At 47.0% G+C, this 22,177-nt stretch overlaps 2 protein-coding genes across 2 annotated transcripts in view; one reads left to right on the top strand and one right to left on the bottom strand.

The window, feature by feature from the left end:
• Window positions 1-22,177, bottom strand: part of CAMK1D (calcium/calmodulin dependent protein kinase ID) — a 1,392,645-nt gene that overhangs the window by 189,209 nt on the left and 1,181,259 nt on the right. The window lies entirely within an intron of this gene.
• The window catches only part of LOC146855220 (uncharacterized), a 36,778-nt gene that overhangs the window by 7,986 nt on the left and 6,615 nt on the right, over window positions 1-22,177 (top strand). The window contains exons 2-4 of the mRNA XM_085650314.1: window positions 4,972-4,992; window positions 7,666-8,182; window positions 12,988-13,234. Coding sequence (XP_085506440.1) covers window positions 4,972-4,992; window positions 7,666-8,182; window positions 12,988-13,234 — 785 coding nt within the window. The remainder of the gene's footprint in view (window positions 1-4,971; window positions 4,993-7,665; window positions 8,183-12,987; window positions 13,235-22,177) is intronic.

Genomic DNA, 22,177 nt, shown 5'->3' with positions numbered 1-22,177 from the left:
CCACATTGAAACTGCTTTTTCTTAACCAATTAGAAAGATGCTTTTCCACAAAACTAATGTGCACCCTACTTTTAAAAAAGAATGCTTTTCATGATATCTTCAGAGATAAGTTATAGATAGGAATTAGCATTTAAAAAACCTTTGAAATTCACTGAAAAAACCATAGGTTTCAGGGGCGTTATAGTTAGGAATTGGCATTTAAAAAACCTTAGAAATTCACTGAAAAAAACATTGGTTTCAGAGGTGTTATAGTTAGCTGGACATTTCCCTCGTACAAAACCCTAGAAATTCCCCTGTTATAGTTAGTTCAGCTAACTATAACTCGCGTCCCCGCAATGCACTGCTGATGACGTCACATATTACATCACTCATGACATGGTCAGTGACATCACTGATGACATCAATGATGACATCTCAAATGACATCACTGATGACATCACTAATGACGTCATCCATGTGATAAATTAGTGCATCTTCTCACACCCTAATATAACCTTTGATACACCGACTAAAAATTTCAGACGGCCATTTTGACAACCATAGATACTCCAATACCAATAACTACTCACCCACTCATTAACTTTTAGGTCTACATACATCTCCACTCACTCACCTGTACAGTCACTCATACTTACAGTCACTCTGTGCATTTATACACCTATATAGACACTCACACACCGCCAATCATCCATTGAGGTACTGATACATATAGTCAGGTAAATAATTAATTACAGTAAAATTTACTCATCTATACAGTTAAAAACACTCAAGTTCACTTACTCATAAAAATACTAACAAATTCTGTGTCTTCCTGCAGAAAAACAAACAGCACATGACAGATATCCTTGCACTATGGCGCATACAGCCACTCCCAAAATCACACCCTCTCACATATAGATAGCATGCACCACCTCCAAACGGCACTGTGATGTTGTTGTTGGATTGTAGCAGGACATGCGCAAATAGGCATTACAATGGCGTGCCGTACGAGTGCACGAGATACAACAGCTCACCGTACAAAAATGTGCTGGCTCGTGGGAGGGAGGAGCAGCCGTTTGGCAACATAACACACAGTGAACTCGACCATGTGCCACATGCTGGGCATCTCATCCATGATGACCACGGTCACAGACATCCCACAACACCAACGACTGGCCTTTGTACACATCCTGTATGAATGCAGCGTGGTTTTGACTTCTATGCTCGTTCAGTGGTGTGATGTTGGCAGGTTGTGTGACTTGTGCTCCTTGTTGGTGTGTTTCATTTTGGCCATTGTTAGTCTATATCTGTGTTGTACTTAATTGTGCATGTGTGCCATTCTGCCCATCTCCCCCCTCCCCCACTGACTGCTTCTTCCTCTTCCTAGTGCTGTTGTGTCTATAATTTTGTTGCTGCACACATAAATACATGTAAAGAATAAATTAGAATAGTTCCTTGATTCTTTTAGGTTTCAAAACTTCTCTATTGGTTTTCCATATGAACCGTTTTTTTTAATATTCAACAACACATATTAGTCAGAAGTGCAACGTATTCTATCAACACACTTTCTAGAACATTCTACAATACGTGCAGGTTAAAAGTTCAACAATTTTTTAAAACTTTACGATATTTTTTGTAACATTTTCTTGAACATTTAACGACACATGCAGGTTAAAAGTTGACGATTGTTTTAAGTTCGAACAGTGCCTTCCAAATGCAAGTAGCAGGTGTGGTTGAGCTGAGCAAATTTTATCCTATGATATGTACTCCACGTTGAAACTGCTTTTTCTTAACCAATTAGAAAGATGCTTTTCCACAAAACTAATGTGCACCCTACTTTTAAAAAAGAATGCTTTTCATGATATCTTCAGAGATAAGTTATAGATAGGAATTAGCATTTAAAAAACCTTTGAAATTCACTGAAAAAACCATAGGTTTCAGGGGCGTTATAGTTAGGAATTGGCATTTAAAAAACCTTAGAAATTCACAGAAAAAAACATTGGTTTCAGAGGTGTTATAGTTAGCTGGACATTTCCCTCGTACAAAACCCTAGAAATTCCCCTGTTATAGTTAGTTCAACTAACTATAACTCGCGCCCCCGCAATGCACTGCTGATGACGTCACATATTACATCACTCATGACATGGTCAGTGACATCACTGATGACATCAATGATGACATCTCAAATGACATCACTGATGACATCACTAATGACGTCATCCATGTGATAAATTAGTGCATCTTCTCACACCCTAATATAACCTTTGATACACCGACTAAAAATTTCAGACGGCCATTTTGACAACCATAGATACTCCAATACCAATAACTACTCACCCACTCATTGACTTTTAGGTCTACATACATCTCCACTCACTCACCTGTACAGTCACTCATACTTACAGTCACTCTGTGCATTTAAACACCTATATAGACACTCACACACCGCCAATCATCCATTGAGGTACTGATACATATAGTCAGTCATGTAAATATTTAATCACAGTCAAATTTACTCATCTATACAGTTAAAAACACTCAAGTTCACTTACTCATAAAAATACTAACAAATTCTGTGTCTTCCTGCAGAAAAACAAACAGCACATGACAGATATCCTTGCACTATGGCGCATACAGCCACTCCCAAAATCACACCCTCTCACATATAGATAGTTATATACTCTTACACACATATACACTGCGTTTTACATGTGTAGTTACTGACACATGTACAACTGAGATATACATTCAATCACTAACACACCCATACATACACTCACCCAACCATACAGTCCATCACAGATGCACTCTTAAAAACATGCACCCACTGAATCACCCACTCACACATCTAGTCACAGAGTCACACACACCCTACCCACACAAACACTCAGGCACCCATACAGATACTCAGACAACCAATCAATAACCCATATAGACACTCATATAGCTATTCACAAAACCATGCAGCCACTTATACTCTAACACACAGACACATACAGACATTCACACAGTTTAGTCACTAGTCTGCACTAAGATACATTTAATGACTCACTTATAGACTCAGTTACGCACCTAGAAAATCATCCATTCACACACTTGTACACCCACTTATTTTTCCACAGGCCTTTCCCTATATATATTAAACATAATAAAACTGTTCAGAAACACATACTCAATGGATGACGTCATCAGTGATGTCATCAGTGATGTCATTTGAGATGTCATCAGTGATGTCATCAGTGATGTCATTTGAGATGTCATCAGTGATGTCATCAGTGATGTCACTGACCATGTCATGAGTGATGTAATATGTGACGTCATCAGCAGCGCATTGCGGGGGCGCGAGTTATAGTTAGCTGAACTAACTATAACAGGGGAATTTCTAGGGTTTGGGTAAAGAGACTGGCTGTGACACTACGAGTCCCAGAAGGTAGCGGGACTTTCTATTCAGAAGCCCATTGGCGGGCAACTATTTTCAAATAAAGTTCGCAGCTGTGCAATCTGCAGAGTGTTTTGCCTATGATTAAGGACATTTCCCGAAACGCGTCAGGCATACTCGCCGGTCGAGGTGCTGGTGGCGCCCATGGAGAATTGCGACCCCCAGAGTGCACCCTCGTCTGCTGAGCAGTTCGTGGTTTGATGTAATACGCGCCGGCTTCGGGCGCGGAGGGTTGCACCACCCGAGGATGGAATGGGGGCAGGATGCGAGATGAATATCATCGTCGCTGTTGCAGGGAGGTCGAACCATGGATTATGGACGCCACTAACGCCCCGCAGCACATGAAGGGCTGATGTGATGGATGCATACCGCCCATTTGGGTAAAGAGACTGGCTGTGACACTACGAGTCCCAGAAGGTAGCGGGACTTTCTATTCAGAAGCCCATTGGCGGGCAACTATTTTCAAATAAAGTTCGCAGCTGTGCAATCTGCAGAGTGTTTTGCCTATGATTAAGGACATTTCCCGAAACGCGTCAGGCATACTCGCCGGTCGAGGTGCTGGTGGCGCCCATGGAGAATTGCGACCCCCAGAGTGCACCCTCGTCTGCTGAGCAGTTCGTGGTTTGATATATATATATATATGTATATATATATATATTTATATATATATATATATATATGTTCACTCAAATTGCCCAAGCATTTTAAGGACGCACTCACAGTGTTTGTTACCATCCGGTTTATTCAAGGAAAACAGCCAGCGTCTTCAATCCATTTATCTCAATCTTAAGCCTAACGCGTTTCGAGGCCGGAGCCTCCTCTTCATTTCATTTCCTTGAATAAACCGGATGGTAACAAACACTGTGAGTGCGTCCTTAAAATGCTTGGGCAATTTGAGTGAACATATATATATATATATATACATATATATATTTTGCCATCAATGCTACCCCTTTGTGCACCGAACACGTTTCACAATGGGTGCTTCCTCACGTACAAGTGGCTGCACGTCCATAAATTCATCAACAAAGTACCACAGGGAACAGATGCACTCATGGGTTTCCTCAGATGCGTTTCGGCGAACTTTGCCTTTATCAATGTTGGTTCCTAATGAACAATATACCATCAGTGGTTTTAAACATCCTGAGCCATTCCCATTAGTGGGACCCTTTGTTGTCAATAACAAAGGACTATTCACCCTCCACCATTTTTTGCCTCGCATGCCGCCATTATTAAGAAGTTCTTTTAACCATAGTGTATCACATTGGTATAGCCCGTGGACTTAATGTACGAAACAGGCTCTATATATACTGCACCAAAGTGAGTTACAGTGTGAAAAGAGTCCAAGGGTCTCCAGAGGTTTGGCAGAGGTTAAAGTTAGATAGAACCTTACTCTTTAAAGGGTAGCTTGGTCGAGCAGTAAGGCAGTATCAGAGGATAGTGTTAAGCATTTGATGTACACACTCAGTCAGCAAATGAATTCACACACTCAAGAACTGAACTCTAGGCCAATTGTTTTGTATAAAAAAAATATACTGTTGTTTTATTTCTAGAACCAAGCCAACCTGGCACAGGTAAGGATGTAAATACTTTTCAGCTGCAAGATGCTGTTGTTGAATACTTTCAAAAGATAGTAGGACTTTGTACCAATTCGAGTTTACAGGGGTTGCAATGCAATGCACAAACTTAGTAGACTCAGTACATAGGAATCAATAGGCTTTTTCAGTAAAATGCAATTAAATTACTTTTCAGATTACTTTTACTAACACAGTGCTGGATCCTAGATTCAACACCGGGGCATTTCCTGAAAACAGTTGAGTAAATGCGTTTTAGTTAGTTGTACGATTTTTAAAGAATATTCTTGTATTTCAAAAGTTGACAGCAACTTTTTCACATAGAGTCACCAATTTTATCCTATGGAAGGAAATTCAATTCGCAGGTAAGTTACTTTAACGTTACTTTTCTTACTCAGTGCTGGATACCTGGGATTCAGCACTGGGACATTTCCTGAAAACAGTTGAGAAAATGCGTTTTGGTTATTTGTGTGATTTGTAAGGAATATTCTTAGTTTTCAAAAGTCGACACTTAGAAACTTTTTTGGGAGCCTTTTTTGGGAGAAAAAGTGTCAATGTAATTCTATGAGGAAAAACAGGTTATCGGTTTCGAGGTAAGTAATCGGTCTTTTGAGTTAGGGTTCTGGGGTTAGACTCAGGGGTCTCCCAGGGTCAGTGATGCACTGTTGTTGCACCCTCAGTAGCACTCGGGCGACCGGGTGCAGAGTGTTGAGTCCTAATGTTATCCTATGGAGGATAGGGGACTCCGGTTGGTGGCTGCTGGCAAGCAGGCCACGGGGTTGTTGGAGCAAAGCTCCTAGGGTTAAGCTCAGGGCAAGTTGGGGTCCAAGTTAGCACCAAAGGGCCACCCTCGGCGGCACTAGGGCGGCCGGGTGCAGGGTGCTGTTTTGAGATTGGGTGCCCTGTTGATTTCAATGGAGATTCTCCGGGACAAAGAAACACTGCAGGCTCGGGGACGAGGACCTTCCAGGACTGACCACCACTTCAAGGGCTAAGTTGGGATGTTGAGGGTTGGTTAGGCACCGCTGGGTTGGGCACACAAGTCAGTGGGGCGTCGGGTGCAGGGGTGCCTTGGGACGTCGGATTTTCTTACGCGCTCTGGTCGCGGTAGGGGGGGTCCTCTGGATTGAGGCTGCAGGAGTCATCTGGAGGCTTGAGGCAGGTCAGGGGTCGCCGGATCTCGGGTCTGGATCGCCAGGGGGACCTCCTCGCGGTATTTTTCCACTCGAGCTCGGGCTGGGTTCGGCGGGTGCAGAGTGGGCTAGATTCGCAGTTCCGGGCTGGCACCAGAACCTGCAGTTCAAACACGTCCGGTGTTCACGGGAGAAACAGCTTGGAAAGTGAAGGCAGGCAGGTCCTCTGGGGTTTTTGAGGTTGCTGTCCGCTGGACACGCCAGGGTTTTGCAGGAGCAGGTTCGAGGAGAGACAGGCCTTTAGGGCTGAGGCCAAGTCAGTGGGCGTCGTCCTCTTGTTAGCTCTGCACGGCATCTCGTCCTTCTTCTTCTCTTCTTTTTCTTGTGGTTGCTGGATCTGAGGAAGGAAGGTTCAGGGTGCCCTTAAATACTACATTTAGGGGCGTTACAGGTAGGTAAAGGGGAGGGACCAATGGGTCCCTCGCCTGGGGTGGGTACACCCCCTATTCTGCCACTCTCCGGGGGGGAGGGGGGCAGGAGCCTGTCCCTGGTTGGCTGGGTCAAGATGGTGGGGATTCTAGGTTGTGCTTCACCTCGCCTCTCCCACCTTAGGGGGGGAGTTGGCAGAGGTGGACACAACTCTCTTCCTCACTTGTTTTTCCCGCCGGTTCTCCCGCCCAAAGTGGGGAGTAGAATCAGTGGGGACCAGTTGCTGAAAGCAGCAAATGGTCTAGAGAGGCTCACAAAGGCGGCATCCTTTTGAAGCTTCCCCTTTGTGACCCTGCCCATCCTGGGGGAGGCTACCAATGATGATAAAAGTGGGCACAGCTGGTGAGTACCAACCAGCGAGCTCGATTGGTGGTGCGCACGTGAGGGGTCACCTTGCCTTTTCACATTTTTTTGCTCTGTTTCTGATTGTGATGCTCAAAACTTTATGCACCTTTCACATTTAACCCTCCTATACGTTGGTCAGGGTCAACAAAGTGTGGTGACTGCCATCTGTCAAAAACGGCTTTTATTTTAAATTGAAGGCAGAAAAGCGGGAGGTTACTACCTCGTTATGAAAAAGAGAGGTGTATATGGGAATTAAACTTTATGAATCCCCACCTCCGCTTTATATCTTTTGGCCTTAAGAGAGGTGCCTTACAGACCAGGTCTTTTTGTATTTCTATGGAGGAGGCTTGGCACCTTGTTACAGGATGTGCATTGTTTCAGGCCCTCGAGAGCAGCAGGCTCTCGACCCAGGGGTCCAGAAACATGTCTGGTGGTGGCAGCCTAAGCAGCTACTCAGTCAGGTCACTAGGAGTTGGTCTAATTTCAGGGGGCATCTCTAAGAGGCCCTCTGTTGTGCATTTTAAATTAAATCCCACACTGGCATCCGTGTGGGTTTAATGTGCTGAGAAGTTTGATACCAAACTCCCCAGTCTTCAGTGTAGCCATTATGGTGCTGTGGAGTTCGTGATGGCAAACTCCCAGCACCATATACTCTTAATGGCAGCACTGCACTTACAGTGCCCATGAATGGACTTGGGCACTGTAGGGGCACAGGGCTTATACACCTGTACCCTCAGCACTGGCATAGGGCACTGTGGAACGGAGGCGACAACTACCTCATTACAGCGGTGTCCGGGCGCGGGGATCCTGTTCCCCGCGCTCGGTCGATTAACGTCCCGGTCACCCAGGACACCCTCTCTTTCTCGTCCCCTGCAGGTACCGGCCCCTGGACTTGGTGAACCGGAAACACTCGCCAACCATCCCGGAAGCAGAAACTGGACGACCTCGATCGACCCGGAAGCACCCGGCCCTGACCCCGGAAGTGGGCGACCCGACAACAAGCCGGGAGCTAGAAAAGGACCCGAGGACGACGGAGAGGCGTTCGGAGCAACCGACTCGTGGCAGGAGACAACGGAGAGCGACGAACCCCCGACCGAGAGCGGCGCAGCACGACTGGACCGAAGCAAGGAAGAGGACGAGGACGTCTGGACGGAGGACTGGTGGCATCCTCAGGAGGAGGCTGGAGAGCGGCCGCAACTCGGACGAGAGTTGCGGCGGGGCACGTGAGTACCCGTCACCTTTCTCCGTGCTCCTCTTGTACTTAGACTTGTAAATATAAGAACTGTAAATAGCATAGGAGACACGCGCACTAAGACACAGTATACTTATCCCCCTTTTCACGAGCACTGTATAAATCCCCAATCACTGCCCAGCACCTGGCACCTCTATTCCCCCCCCCCGCTTTGCTTGCCTCTTCCACCTCCCCTATCCTTCCCGCCCTCACATCAGTCTTTCGTAAACCCTCACTCTCAGGTGTCGGTGGAAGTACTGCGACGGTGTCGCTCAGACTAAAAGCCCTTACGCTTCTCTCCTTTTCTCAAGCCTCCGTGGAGCCCAGTACCATACCGAGGGGATCGCCAGCTGAAAAGGGGAAGCAAGACTTGATCCCGACTCCACCACGCCGACCCGGGTCACCAGCCAAGTCTACCGTCTCTTCCGGCATTGGGACTCTGTACCTCTGTTTATCTGTCGATTAAAAACTCAGACATTGCTCACTATATTCGGCCTCCCTGCCTGTTATTCCGGTCCGCCCTTCCCACACGTCCACAAGTGGTGTCAGAAGTGGGATCATCCGGAGGCATGGAGGCCGCAGTCAAACAATTGGCAGAAGATGATGGAGAGATTCCTCAAAACAGCGGAAGACGATAGGGGGCAGCTGCATGATGTGTTGAAAGGCCAGGGTACCGCGCAGGACCAAGCCCTCGAGAAACTCACCACTGTCATGGGACAACAAAGACCTGTCACCTCCCTGCCCTCAGTCGTGGTACAGAAGTATGTACCGGGAGAGGACCCCGATTACTTCTTCACGAATTTTGAGCGCCTAGCTCAGGCAGCTGCCTGGCCCGAAAACCGGTGGGGCCACTACTTAGGTCCCCTATTGACCGGAGAACTGCAGGCCGCCTACCAGCAGGCCAATATCCAGGGACAGACACCATACGCCGACATCAAGACCTGCATCCTGGAACGCCTGGGGATAGACGACGAGACATATAGGGTCCGACTCCGTCAAGCAAGGGAAGGACCCCAAGAAACTCCTAGGGCTCTAGCTTTCCGTATTCAGGATCTGGCCAATCGGTGGTTAAAATCGGCTACAGCCACTAAGGAAGACATTCTGTCCAAAATATATTTGGAGCAATTTCTGGCGTCCCTATATCCTGCCACTCAGAAGTGGGTACGCCAACATTCACGTCTAACACTCGACAGTGCAGTGGAAATAGCCAGCGCCTACAGCCGAGCCCAGGAGTCTCAGCGACCCAAGGAGGAACATCATTCCCGTATACCTCCGGGGAACCATCCCCGGGTCACACGACCCCCTCAGGTGGTCAGGAAACCCGAGCCTGCTGCCCTCATGCCCTATCCTGTCTTGCCTCGCCCCCATCCACCTGGACCCCAATGTTTTCATTGTGGTGGGTACGGACATATTGCTCGCGTCTGTCCTCAAAAGGAGGAGCCCATGGACATAGGGATCGCTAAAAACTATGTATGTCTCACCGCTGACACCACCCCTCCTCCGTTTCGATGCCCGGTGCGGATCGAAGGACACAGAATGATGGCACTGGCCGACACCGGCTGCAGACAAAGTGTTCTAAGACCCCAAGAACTACCTCACCCTGTCGGTCCAGTGACAGGAACCGTGGCTATCAAATGTGTCCATGGCGACACCAAGCACTATCCAACCACCCAGGTCCATGTCCAAAACCCCACGGATACGGGTAGTATGTTGACGGTGGGCCTTATACCTACCCTCCCCGAACAAGCGATATTGGGAAGTGATTATAGTGGTCTACCCCCTCTCCTTCAAGACACCACTGAATCTCTGAGGAAGTGGTGGGCCGAAGCTCCGTTTTTCCGTGAATCCCCTCCGGGGCGTCCAGCGGTCACACCAACCAAGACCAAACGACAGAAGAGGAACGAAAGGAAGGACTTTGCTATGGCCTTTCCTGCCCAAGTCGATATCCACCCATGGGAAACCGACAGGGAATTCCGCGCCACGCAACAGGAAGACCCGGTGTTACAGGAGGCATGGTCGCGTGCGCTGGACGCTGAAGATCCCTTACATGTAGGTCCTTATTTCTTCCGGAAAAACGGACTCCTCTACAGAAAGGGAGGACCCCAACAGCCTCCCCAGCTGGTTATCCCCGGGTTGTTTCGTGATAAAGTACTGTTCCTAGCACACAGCCACTTGCTGGGAGGGCACTTCAGTGATGAAAAAACCGGTCACACCATCTTAGATAAGTTTTACTGGCCAGGGGTCCACGGACAGATCAAACAGTATTGTCGGGAGTGCCCGGTCTGCCAACGGAATAGTCGATATCGGCCCCCCAGGGTTCCTCTTCAGCCCCTCCCCATCATTGACGTCCCTTTCACAAGAGTCGGCATGGACATTATAGGACCATTGCTTCCCTCGAGATCCGGATGTAGATATGCTCTCGTACTGGTGGACTATGCCACCCGCTTCCCGGAAGCGGTACCCTTACGCCACCCCACCACTCAAAACATTGCCAAAGCCCTCATATCCATTTTTTCGAGGGTGGGTTTTCCCCGCGAGATACTGACTGACCAGGGGACGCCCTTTGTATCCTCCCTGATGCGCCAAGTCTGCTCCCAGCTAGGAATCAAACAAATACGAACAGCAGCCTACCACCCCCAGACAGATGGACTAGTAGAGCGATACAATGCCACCCTTAAGACGACCCTGAAAAAGCTTTTGGGCCTCGAAAGTAAAAGATGGGAGGAGATGCTTCCCCTGGCGCTGTTTGCCATCAGGTGTAAACCTCAAAGCAGCACAGGATACTCACCATACGAATTATTGTATGGAAGAGCCCCACGGACGCTCTTAGATATGGCTAAAGAAGCGTGGGAAGCCGATCCCGACAGAACCCGGCCCTTACCTGAATACGTAGACAACCTAAAGACCCACTTGGAACAGATAAGGGTCATTGTGAGGCAAAACCTGATAGCCGCTCAAGACACCCAAAAACACCAGTACGATAAGGGAACCAAAGCCCGGCAGTTCAACCCTGGCGATCTAGTACTGTTGCTCTTGCCTTCTTCCGATCACAAGCTACTAGGACAGTGGCAGGGCCCCTTTTCTGTTCTAAGAGCCGTGACCCCTGTTACCTATGAAGTCGAAACAGAACCCACCCGAGGTATCACGCAGATATATCACGTGAACCTCTTGAAGAAGTGGGAGGGACCCCGTCCTGTCCTTTCCAATACAATACCCCCTCCCTTTGAAGGGTGCATTGACCCTGACCTCCCCGAACCTAACAAACAGGATCTCAGGCGAGCCCTGTCCTCGGTACAAACAGTCTTTTCCTCCCTTCCGGGACACTCCAACGTGGTTGAACATGCCATCCACACGGAACCAGGAAAAACCGTGAGACAACGGCCCTACCGCATCCCTGAAGCTCGAAGAGCCATCATCAGAGAGGAGACAAATCAAATGTTGAAAATGGGCATCATAGAGCCCTCCAATAGCAGCTGGAATTCCCCTATAGTGCTAGTACCCAAGCCAGATGGCTCCACCAGATTCTGTATAGACTTTAGAGAAGTAAACAAAATATTCGCCTTCGACACCTATCCCTTACCCCGAGTAGACGAAATGGTGGAACGCATAGGCAAGGCCAAGTATATAAGCACCCTGGATCTCTGCAAGGGTTACTGGCAAATCCCCCTCAAAGAAACAGATAAACCCAAGACCGCCTTTTCCACCCCTGAGGGTTTGTTTCAGTTTAAGGTGATGCCTTTTGGGCTTCACGGGGCCCCGGCTACGTTTCAAAGAGCCATGAACTTGGTACTACAGCCACACCTAAGGTATGCCGGGGCATACCTGGACGACATCGTCATTTATAGTGACGGTTGGGAGCAACACTTACAACACTTACGTTCGGTAGTGGCCTCTCTGGGGAACAGTGGCTTTACCATCAACCCTTCCAAGACCACCCTAGCTGCCCAGAGTGTGAAATATCTTGGATACCTGTTGGGGGAAGGGCTCATACGACCTCAGAACAATAAGATCAAAACCATTCAGGCCATCCCCTTCCCTCAAACCCGAAAGGAACTTCGTGCCTTTCTGGGTTTATTAGGATACTATAGGAGGTTTATCCCGAATTTCTCCCAAACCGCGGCCCCTTTAACCGATTTGTTGAAGAAAACCACGAGAACTGAAGAACTACTCAGACATCCCTCAACCCTGCTGGTACACGCCTTTGAACGACTGAAACAGTCCCTAATCTCGGAGCCGGTGTTAGTCAGCCCAGACTATACCCAGACTTTCATCTTGCAGACCGATGCCTCTGATCAGGGCCTAGGGGCTGTTCTTTCACAGAAGGACTCGACAGGGATCGAACGACCAATCTTATACCTTAGTAGGAAGCTTTTTCCCCGAGAAGTAAATTATGCGGTGATAGAGAAAGAGGCCCTAGCCATTAAGTGGGCGGTGGAAAGCCTTAGGTACTACCTGGAGGGGCGTGAATTTATATTATACACCGATCATGCCCCTCTAGAATGGATGGCCCGAAATAGGGGCCACAATGACCGAGTCCTTCGGTGGTTTCTCTCCCTACAGCCCTTTAGGTTCAAAACCTTACACAGGAAAGGACTACAACAGGGCAACGCTGATTATCTGTCCCGGTATCCACCTCCCAGCCCCCCTACCAGAAAGACAGCTAGGGAAAGGGGATGTGGAACGGAGGCGACAACTACCTCATTACAGCGGTGTCCGGGCGCGGGGATCCTGTTCCCCGCGCTCGGTCGATTAACGTCCCGGTCACCCAGGACACCCTCTCTTTCTCGTCCCCTGCAGGTACCGGCCCCTGGACTTGGTGAACCGGAAACACTCGTCAACCATCCCGGAAGCAGAAACTGGACGACCTCGATCGACCCGGAAGCACCCGGCCCTGACCCCGGAAGTGGGCGACCCGACAACAAGCCGGGAGCTAGAAAAGGACCCGAGGACGACGGAGAGGCGTTCGGAGCAACCGACTCGTGGCAGGAGACAACGGAGAGCGACGAACCCCCGACCGAGAGCGGCGCAGCACGACAGGACCGAAGCAAGGAAGAGGACGAGGACGTCTGGACGGAGGACTGGTGGCATCCTCAGGAGGAGGCTGGAGAGCGGCCGCAACTCGGACGAGAGTTGCGGCGGGGCACGTGAGTACCCGTCACCTTTCTCCGTGCTCCTCTTGTACTTAGACTTGTAAATATAAGAACTGTAAATAGCATAGGAGACACGCGCACTAAGACACAGTATACTTATCCCCCTTTTCACGAGCACTGTATAAATCCCCAATCACTGCCCATCACCTGGCACCTCTATTCCCCCCCCCGCTTTGCTTGCCTCTTCCACCTCCCCTATCCTTCCCGCCCTCACATCAGTCTTTCGTAAACCCTCACTCTCAGGTGTCGGTGGAAGTACTGCGACGGTGTCGCTCAGACTAAAAGCCCTTACGCTTCTCTCCTTTTCTCAAGCCTCCGTGGAGCCCAGTACCATACCGAGGGGATCGCCAGCTGAAAAGGGGAAGCAAGACTTGATCCCGACTCCACCACGCCGACCCGGGTCACCAGCCAAGTCTACCGTCTCTTCCGGCATTGGGACTCTGTACCTCTGTTTATCTGTCGATTAAAAACTCAGACATTGCTCACTATATTCGGCCTCCCTGCCTGTTATTCCGGTCCGCCCTTCCCACACGTCCACAGGCACCCAGCTAGAGGGGTCACTGATGTATGCCAGGGCACTGATTTGTGGGCATGGCACACAAGGATGTGTGCCATGTCGACTCTTCACTTTGTTCTGCACCAAGACACGCAGCCTGCAAAGGCTGTGTGTGAGTGTCAGGGTACAGGGCCTCTAAGATTTGCACAATAAGTGCTGCAGCCCTTAGAAGTCTTCCCTGGTCACAGTGCCCTGGGTACCTGTGGTACCATTTACCAGGGGCTGACCTGTGGCCAGAGATGCCAATTGGGTTAGTTTTGGGGAAAGAACACAGGCCCTGGGAACCTGATAGGCAGGGGCCCAGGGCACACCAAGAAAAAGTGCATCAGAAGTCTGGCAAAAGTGGGAGGGTTACTGCATCAGAAACCCACTTTCCTACACTTAATCAAGTATGTGCACAAAGGAATAGTTCCATATTACATTACAGTTCCACAGCGTACTTTGGCACATGCACGCATGCCGGCTAGATTTCAAATGTTATCGAGGAAATATGAATTTTGTGATCAGTTATGTCCCCTATCGTAGACCCCAACGGCTCCATGTGCGGGCTATAAGTACATGTATGTTCCCTCCAGTTCCAGTTATGAAGACGCAAATACATGTGCGTCCACCGTCAACATGTCCTCTTTCAGATCCGCCATGAATGGGTCAGATATTCCATTCCTAAGTATGAAAGGCCACCGACTTTATGTGGTTCACTTTCCACATTTTACAGATTCAGGCGAGTAGGCCCTGAATTCTGCCATCAAGCCTTTTCCTGCCTTCTGCCTCTGAAAGCTCCAGTCCGAGCCTGCATCTGTATCCATGAACTTTGTCCTACTCCCTGCGCGGCTAACGGTGCCTGATCCAGCCTGTTGCCTGCCAAAAACTGTATTTCACCTTCAAGATTATCTGCTCCGCTCCTCATCCGATGCATTCCTGTCTAGTAGTTTAGGTAAACATTCTTCCAGCTACCGTGCAAAGGGCCAGGCCTCACTGTCCTCATGAAAGTAATTCATAGCCCCTGTTACCATGGAAGATTCCTGCCCCCTCGCATCTCATGTAGACATTTAGACGCTTGTACACACACTAACAGTCAGTATAGAATAGATTCCGTCCGAGAGACCTTTCCTTTTGGATAATACAGTTCTTTAAACATAAGATATTAGATATGATTTGGGATTAGGTTGACATGACCCCCCAGACTTCTGTCTCCACATGTAGAGCTAAATGTCACCCTCTAGTTGCACGTCAATCACACGTCATGTGGCTGCGCGCGCATCTCTGCCAAGTATTTTCTGCTGACATTGCAGGATTCTCTTATGGATCCACCCACTTGTGACATCATGTTTAATGACGTATTTAGTTACGCCTATGTTTACGCCTTTTTTCATTACGTATGTGTATCATTATCTGTATTATCAGCTGTTACGCCTCTTGCATCTGTCTTAATGTAATACTTTTCATATAAATATCATTACTTGTCAATAATGTATTGCCTTCCCTTCCTGAACCTTCGTGGTGATGGAATTTGAAGCCTACAGTTCGAACTGTAATTCCTTTGTAAGGAAAAAAGCCTTTTAGAACCTCTAATACCACGGATTCTGCCTCTTATATTTACTGAGTTATTCTTACTAGACTTTACCGCATAAAAAAATAGTACCGGTAATGAAATATTTACCACATAAATTGGCGCCCGAATAGGGACACTTTCTCATCTCACGCGCCGGAGGTGCGTTGCAGGCCCGGTCTCCTGCCACAGCTGAACGGACAAAAACGCGTACCTGCAGGATTTCCTGTATCTCCCTCCGGCCAAGCGGGGGCGACTGAGGCTGCGATCAACACCCAGACGAGGCGGTGAGAAGTGCGAAGTATCCCGACCAGAGCCTAGCTGAGAGAGCAAGATCCGAGGTATACAGAGGCCCACCAGGTTCCGAAGTTCCGAGTCCAGTCGAGTCGAGTCCAGTCCGGTCCAGTTTCAGTCCAGTTCCGAGGCCTTCCGTTCCGCGCTACCCGGTGAGTACCATTGCCGGGGAGGCATTTAAACGTGCACATAGGTTGTGCCGGTCAAGACGGGTTTGGGTACACAAATCCGGTCTGCACTGTTTTAGCAGTGTATCTGTACTGTTTAGCAGTATATCTAGTATGTCTTGCATATAATTCAGTATTATTTAGTGTCAGTATTATGTCAGTAACTAGTTTTCTATTAATTATCATCGTTCATTAAATGTTAAATGTTTTAATACGTTCTACATATTGTGGTGTGAATGATTGTTCATTATTGTGTTTATTGTATTAAGTGTGTTCAAGTAATAAGGTCTAAAAATGCCGCTCTTTTCAAAACTAAGACAGATCAAAACCAGAAAAGGGGTACTCGAAGAAGCTGTTCCCATTCCACCTAGGGACACTCCAGGATACTTTATGTATCATAAGCATGGCCTAGATGCCGTGTTATTTCTTGATTTATGGGTGGACTACACCAAAGAGTTGCCAGAAAGTCAGAGGTGGCCTGCAGCGGGGACCTGGGATGCAGATTGCATCATGAGAGTAGAAGAAGAATTATGGAAAAAGAAAGCCAGACAGTCACAGAAAGATGCCATTGAATTATGGCGTAAAGAATCATATAGACGTACAGAAAAAGCGCTCAGACAAGAAGAGAAAGGTAGGGAGAATTCGAATAAAACCCGAGAAAATTTATTAATAGAGGAAGGTACCCGAGTAAAAGCAGAACAAGTAGACAGACAACGAAACACTCTTATGAATGGTATGTATCCTCTTTTGGCCGAAGGGTTACCTCAGGTCACCCCGGAAATACCGAAAAACTTGACACCCCCATTGCTCCCGATAAAAGCACATCCCAAAACAGCAAAAGATATTTTCCTTTCTTCCTATTTAGATGATGTAGCTCCTGAATATGCTAATGCTCCGCCACACGCACCGCCCACCGATGGTGCTCAACGCCAAGATCATCCGTCTGTATCCCCGCAACAACAAACTCCTACGCCCATTCCCACAGGTCCGTCCATTTCTACCGTTTTTCCCGCATCTACAATTTCTATCTTACGTCCAACGAATCCTTTCTTGCCCAGCACCTCAGATGGTGCTACAGGAGGTACGACAGACATGTTTGCCACACCGCCGCGAAATAAACAGACCCTTAGAGATTTAGCACTCCAACGTACACCCCAACTAGCGACATCCGACATGTTTAAAGAACATCTTGTGGATTGTAGATACGATCCAGTGCCAGGTAAACAGGACAGATTGCTACTATCATCACTACGTATACGACGAGCTACATTGTATTTAATGACGATACCAGGAATGGTTGAACACCTAGACAATATATATCACTTTGTCCAAACAGGGCGAGGCCCAGAAAGTATTAACGAAGCTATGGAATACCAGAAAGTGGATGTACAAAGACAACTACTACGTTTTTTCATAAACTGCGTGATCAGGAACCAAGACAGGCCTGAGGCAGATCATGATACCATGCAAAAACTTGCCAAATGGGGTCAGAACATATCAGACGAGAAACATGATAAACAGTCATGCATAGTAGTTATGTGCCGAAAAATCCACAAAGAAGTAGAACGAATACATAAAGAAAGACGAGAAGCAGACAGAATTGAATCAGAGGGAGAGGAGGAGCAAGAATCAGAACAATTAGATACGATAGCTTACGTAGGTAGAGGAAGACCCCATAATAATACTAAAGGCTTTAATGATCCGATACGTCCGATACGTCCAGAATGTAACAGACATTTTCAAGCCCCTATGTTAAATACAAGGTCCCCTGAACACCTATTCCAAGCCGCTGATAAATTACTCCGAGATCGAAGGGGGTACCATATGCTCGATTCCATGGATGAACAAGAATTAGCCAGGTCAGCAGTACAATGGGCTGACAGTCCCAGCAAATACAGTGATGATGCACTAGCACACACGTTTCTGAATCTTGCCCCAGACGAACAGCGTTTAGCTAGTATATACATGATTCAACACCTCCTTATATTATATAAAAGCCAACACTCCGATCCTGGACCCTTACCTGACATATTGATAGAACTACTCACGGATAAATGGAGAGGGTCAGGTACTGATTTGATTAAAGAAATTCTAGAATTTCGAAACCAGTATATAGTTTCCACATACCCAGAACACGTTCCAAATCCCACTAAGCGAAGAAAAATGTATCACATAGATAGACAGAATCCGTTACGCGAAGTACACCCAATCAGAGGTGAAGATAATAACTTTACACGCGTGTTTGTGTACACGCCTATAACTAAAATTGAATTATTAGAAATGAAGAAAGTAGTACCCAGCCATGACAAGGATCCAGCAGGTTTCCACCGTGAGATAAAAGACATGTTGCTCATGGGAGAGTATACCTACCCCGACATTATGAAAATATTGAAAGTGTTAATGCCTGCCGGTGTTTACGAGAAACTCAAAGAAAAGGAATGGGAGGTGGGAGACCAAAAGATAGATTGGACAGCATTAGAAAACGAAGAAAAGGCCCGAGCTGCAGGATCAGGGCTTGGGGAAAAGACTACAGCACTACCAGGATTACTAGTACAGGTACTGCCACGTTTATTAACTACGAAAAAGGAGGACTGGGGTGCAATCTCAGCCTGTAAACAAAAGCAAGATGAAGACACTAGTGATTTCTATTCCCGATTTGAAAAATGTTTTGGTATCAATAGTGGCATAAAAGCAAGTAGCGAGTCATATCCACATCTGTTTGTGACAAAATTAGTTGAAAATTCCCTGCCGCAAGTTAAGAATAGAGTATTGAAATTTGAGAGTACCTGGCAAGGTAACACCCCGTCACAGATGTTACAGATGTTACAATATCACCACAATAGAATTAGAGAAGAACAAGAACATGAACAAAGACGTATGAAAGATACGAAAATGAAAATGCTTGTTGCCCAGTCAGTTCCAGCTGATGGTCATAAAAAAGGTGATTCCGCAGGTCCGACGAAAGGGACATGCAACTATTGTAAGCAACACGGTCATTATATACACGATTGTCCAGTTCTGAAACATAATATCGCCACGGGTAGAACACAGGAAAGACCACGTCCACCTAGACAGGATCAGAATCAACAACAAATCCCTCAGCATGCACAACCTAGGTCAGCTCCGCAACAACTAGCTCCGCAACAGGCAGCTCTACAACAGACCGTAGCACCACCACAAGCGCAGCCTATTGCTGCCACACAAGCAACAACGCAACAGATGTACCAGTATGCACAAAATGACTATCCCGATTATCAGCGATACACATGAAATAGCCTAGAGAGGGAAGTTGGCTTACCCCTTATCGAGGTTCCTGTAGATCAAGAGGGACCTTATGTACATAGTGAACTATTAGGGGAAGACAGAAAGTTTTTGCTTGATACAGGGGCAAGCAGAACAACTATACGACGCAGTGAAGTTCCAGGGGCACCCCTCTCAGGCTCACAGAATATTTCCCTTGGATTCTCAGGAAAGCCTATCATTAATGAAGTAACGCAACCTCTTCCACTTACGGTTGGTCCATTGACACGAACGACAGATTTATTGCTTACTAAATCATGTCCAGAAAACTTGTTAGGTATAAAAACATTGAAAGCTCTAGGAGCTATAATATGTTGTTCTCCGGAAGGAGTACGATTATTTTTACGTGATTTCAAAGGTCACTACGTGTCCAGAGACATGGATCACCGGCTGCAGAATTTACCTACACATCTATGGGCACAAGGCCCAACTGATGTTGGTTGCATGAACATTACACCATATCGAGTCACACTAAAAACAGGAGTAGTACTACCACGAATGCGACAATACAAGTTACCACCAGATGCTGTTGTGGCTTTGCTGCAAATCATTGACGAGCTCATTGCACAAGGAGTGGTTGTAGAAACCGACTCCAATGTATGTAATTCCCCGATAATTCCGATTCTTAAAAGAACGGATCCAAAAGCATCACCAGTATATCGATTAGTTATTGATCTGCGCGAATTAAATAAATGTATTGTACCACAATACCCTGTGGTCCCAGATATCTCTTCATTACTAACAGCTATTGACTCAGAAGCAACGTTCTTCACTGTAATTGATCTCAATCTTTAGCGTCCCAATAGATCCGGAAAGTCAATATTTGTTCGGATTCAGTTGGAATGGACGAAGTTTTAAATTCACACGCGCATCTCAAGGATTTACAGAAAGCCCCAGCATCTATAGCCAAGCACTGAAACGAGAACTTGACAGTATCCACATGCCAGTTAACACTGCCTTGCTTCAATATGTCGATGATCTGCTGATCATCGCCCGAAGCGATCTTGAATGTGAAAAAGCTTCACTGACGGTTTTAAGATTTCTGGCCGACAAGGGGCACAAGGTGTCCCCTTCTAAGCTGCAATTCTGTGTCCAGCAAGTTGTTTACCTTGGGCACTCGCTGTCCAAGGAGGGAAGACAGCTTACACCCGATCGCATCCAGTTAATTGCTAACATGTCACCACCAAAGACACAAAAGGAGGTGCGGGCTTTTATAGGTCTCACTTCATACTGTAGGCAGTGGATCCCTCAATATGCATTTCTAGCAAAACCACTCATCCAGTTGACAACACAGGAGGCAGCCACATCGACTGTCCTCCCTTGGACTCAAGAACATACACATGCCTTTGAAAGCTTAAAGAAAGCTTTATGCCAAGCACCTGTTTTAGCAACACCATGTTACAGTAAGCCTTTTACACTCTTTGTTACAGAACGCGAAGGTACTGCCTTGTCAGTACTCACTCAGGAACAAGCAGGATCACACAAACCATGTGCTTATTTCTCTAGTACATTAGATCCAGTAGCTCAGGCTCTTCCTGCGTGCCTGAAATCAGTGGCAGCAACAGCTTTAGCAATCAGACAAAGCGATGCCATAGAATTAGGACATCAATTGACAGTACAAGTACCACACGCAGTAGAGGTTCTCTTGAACCGCACACAAACACAACACTTGACTATAGCAAGACTCACCGGTTATGAATTAACATTGTTTCAGCCACATATAGAAATCAGACGTTGTAATACGTTAAATCCTGCCACACTTTTGCCAGTAAACGGAACAGATCCATTAGCACATGATTGTATTGAAGTCATCACCATCACGACGAAACCCAGACAAGACTTGACAGACATCCCTTTATCAGATCCAGACCTGACATTGTATGTAGATGGTTCATGTATGAGAACAAGTACAGGAGAGTTAGTGGCCGCTTACGCAGTCACAACAGACACTGAAGTCATTGAAACGAATTGTATTAACACTTTGTCAGCTCAAGCAGCAGAGCTCATCGCTCTGACACAAGCCTGTATTCAAGCCAAAAATAAGAAAGTCAACATATACACAGATTCACGTTATGCATTCGGAGTCGTCCATGACTTCGGCGTACTGTGGCGAGAGAGAGGTTATTTAACTTCTCACGGTGCCCACATCCAACACGGACCCCTCATTCAAGCCCTATTAGACGCGATTCATCTACCTATTGCAATATCGATTATGAAATGCAAAGCCCATACAAAAGTTACCGATATCATTTCTCAGGGTAATGACCTAGCTGACAGAACAGCTAAACAGACTGCTCAGAATCAGACCCATACAACTGACACGACAAAGACAATAGTTCCGACACCAACACATTGCATGACAGTTAAGGATCCCGCCCTTGATGTAATTGACATACAGACACATGCTACACCAGAAGAAATAAAGAAATGGACTGAATTAGGAGGGATCCAAACGGATCAAGGATGGATGACGAAGGAAAAATCTATATGGTTTCTTCCCGACTCCATGGTTCAAGTCATCATTAACACAATACATAGTCCAGCGCACCTAGGAGAAAAAGCTATGCTAGACAGTATTCAACACATTTGGTTCAACAAACACTTGCGAGCAGCAGCCAAACAGAAAGTACGTACCTGTATGATATGTTGTCAGTTTAATCCAGGTAAAAGCATCCCCGTAGAGCAGGGTGGATTTCAACCTCCCGATCATGCTTTTGAAGTCCTCCAGATGGATTATATCCAGATGGAACGATGTCGAGGATTCAAATATGTTCTCGTAGTTGTCTGTGCTCTTTCCCGTTGGACAGAAGCCTACCCGGTTTCAGATTACACTGCCCCGACTACTGCCAAACAGCTAGTTCGAGAATTCTTCCCACGATTCGGTTTACCACGTGTCGTGTACTCAGATAACGGCCAGCCATTCTCATCTGAACTAATGAAACACGTTTCACTTCTGTTAGGTTACCAATGG

Source organism: Triturus cristatus, chromosome 4_1, assembly GCF_964204655.1.
Source record: "Triturus cristatus chromosome 4_1, aTriCri1.1, whole genome shotgun sequence".
In the NCBI taxonomy this organism is placed as follows: domain Eukaryota; kingdom Metazoa; phylum Chordata; class Amphibia; order Caudata; family Salamandridae; genus Triturus; species Triturus cristatus.
The sequence above is the reverse complement of the archived record's forward strand: the minus strand, read 5'-3'. Positions and strand labels throughout refer to the sequence as shown.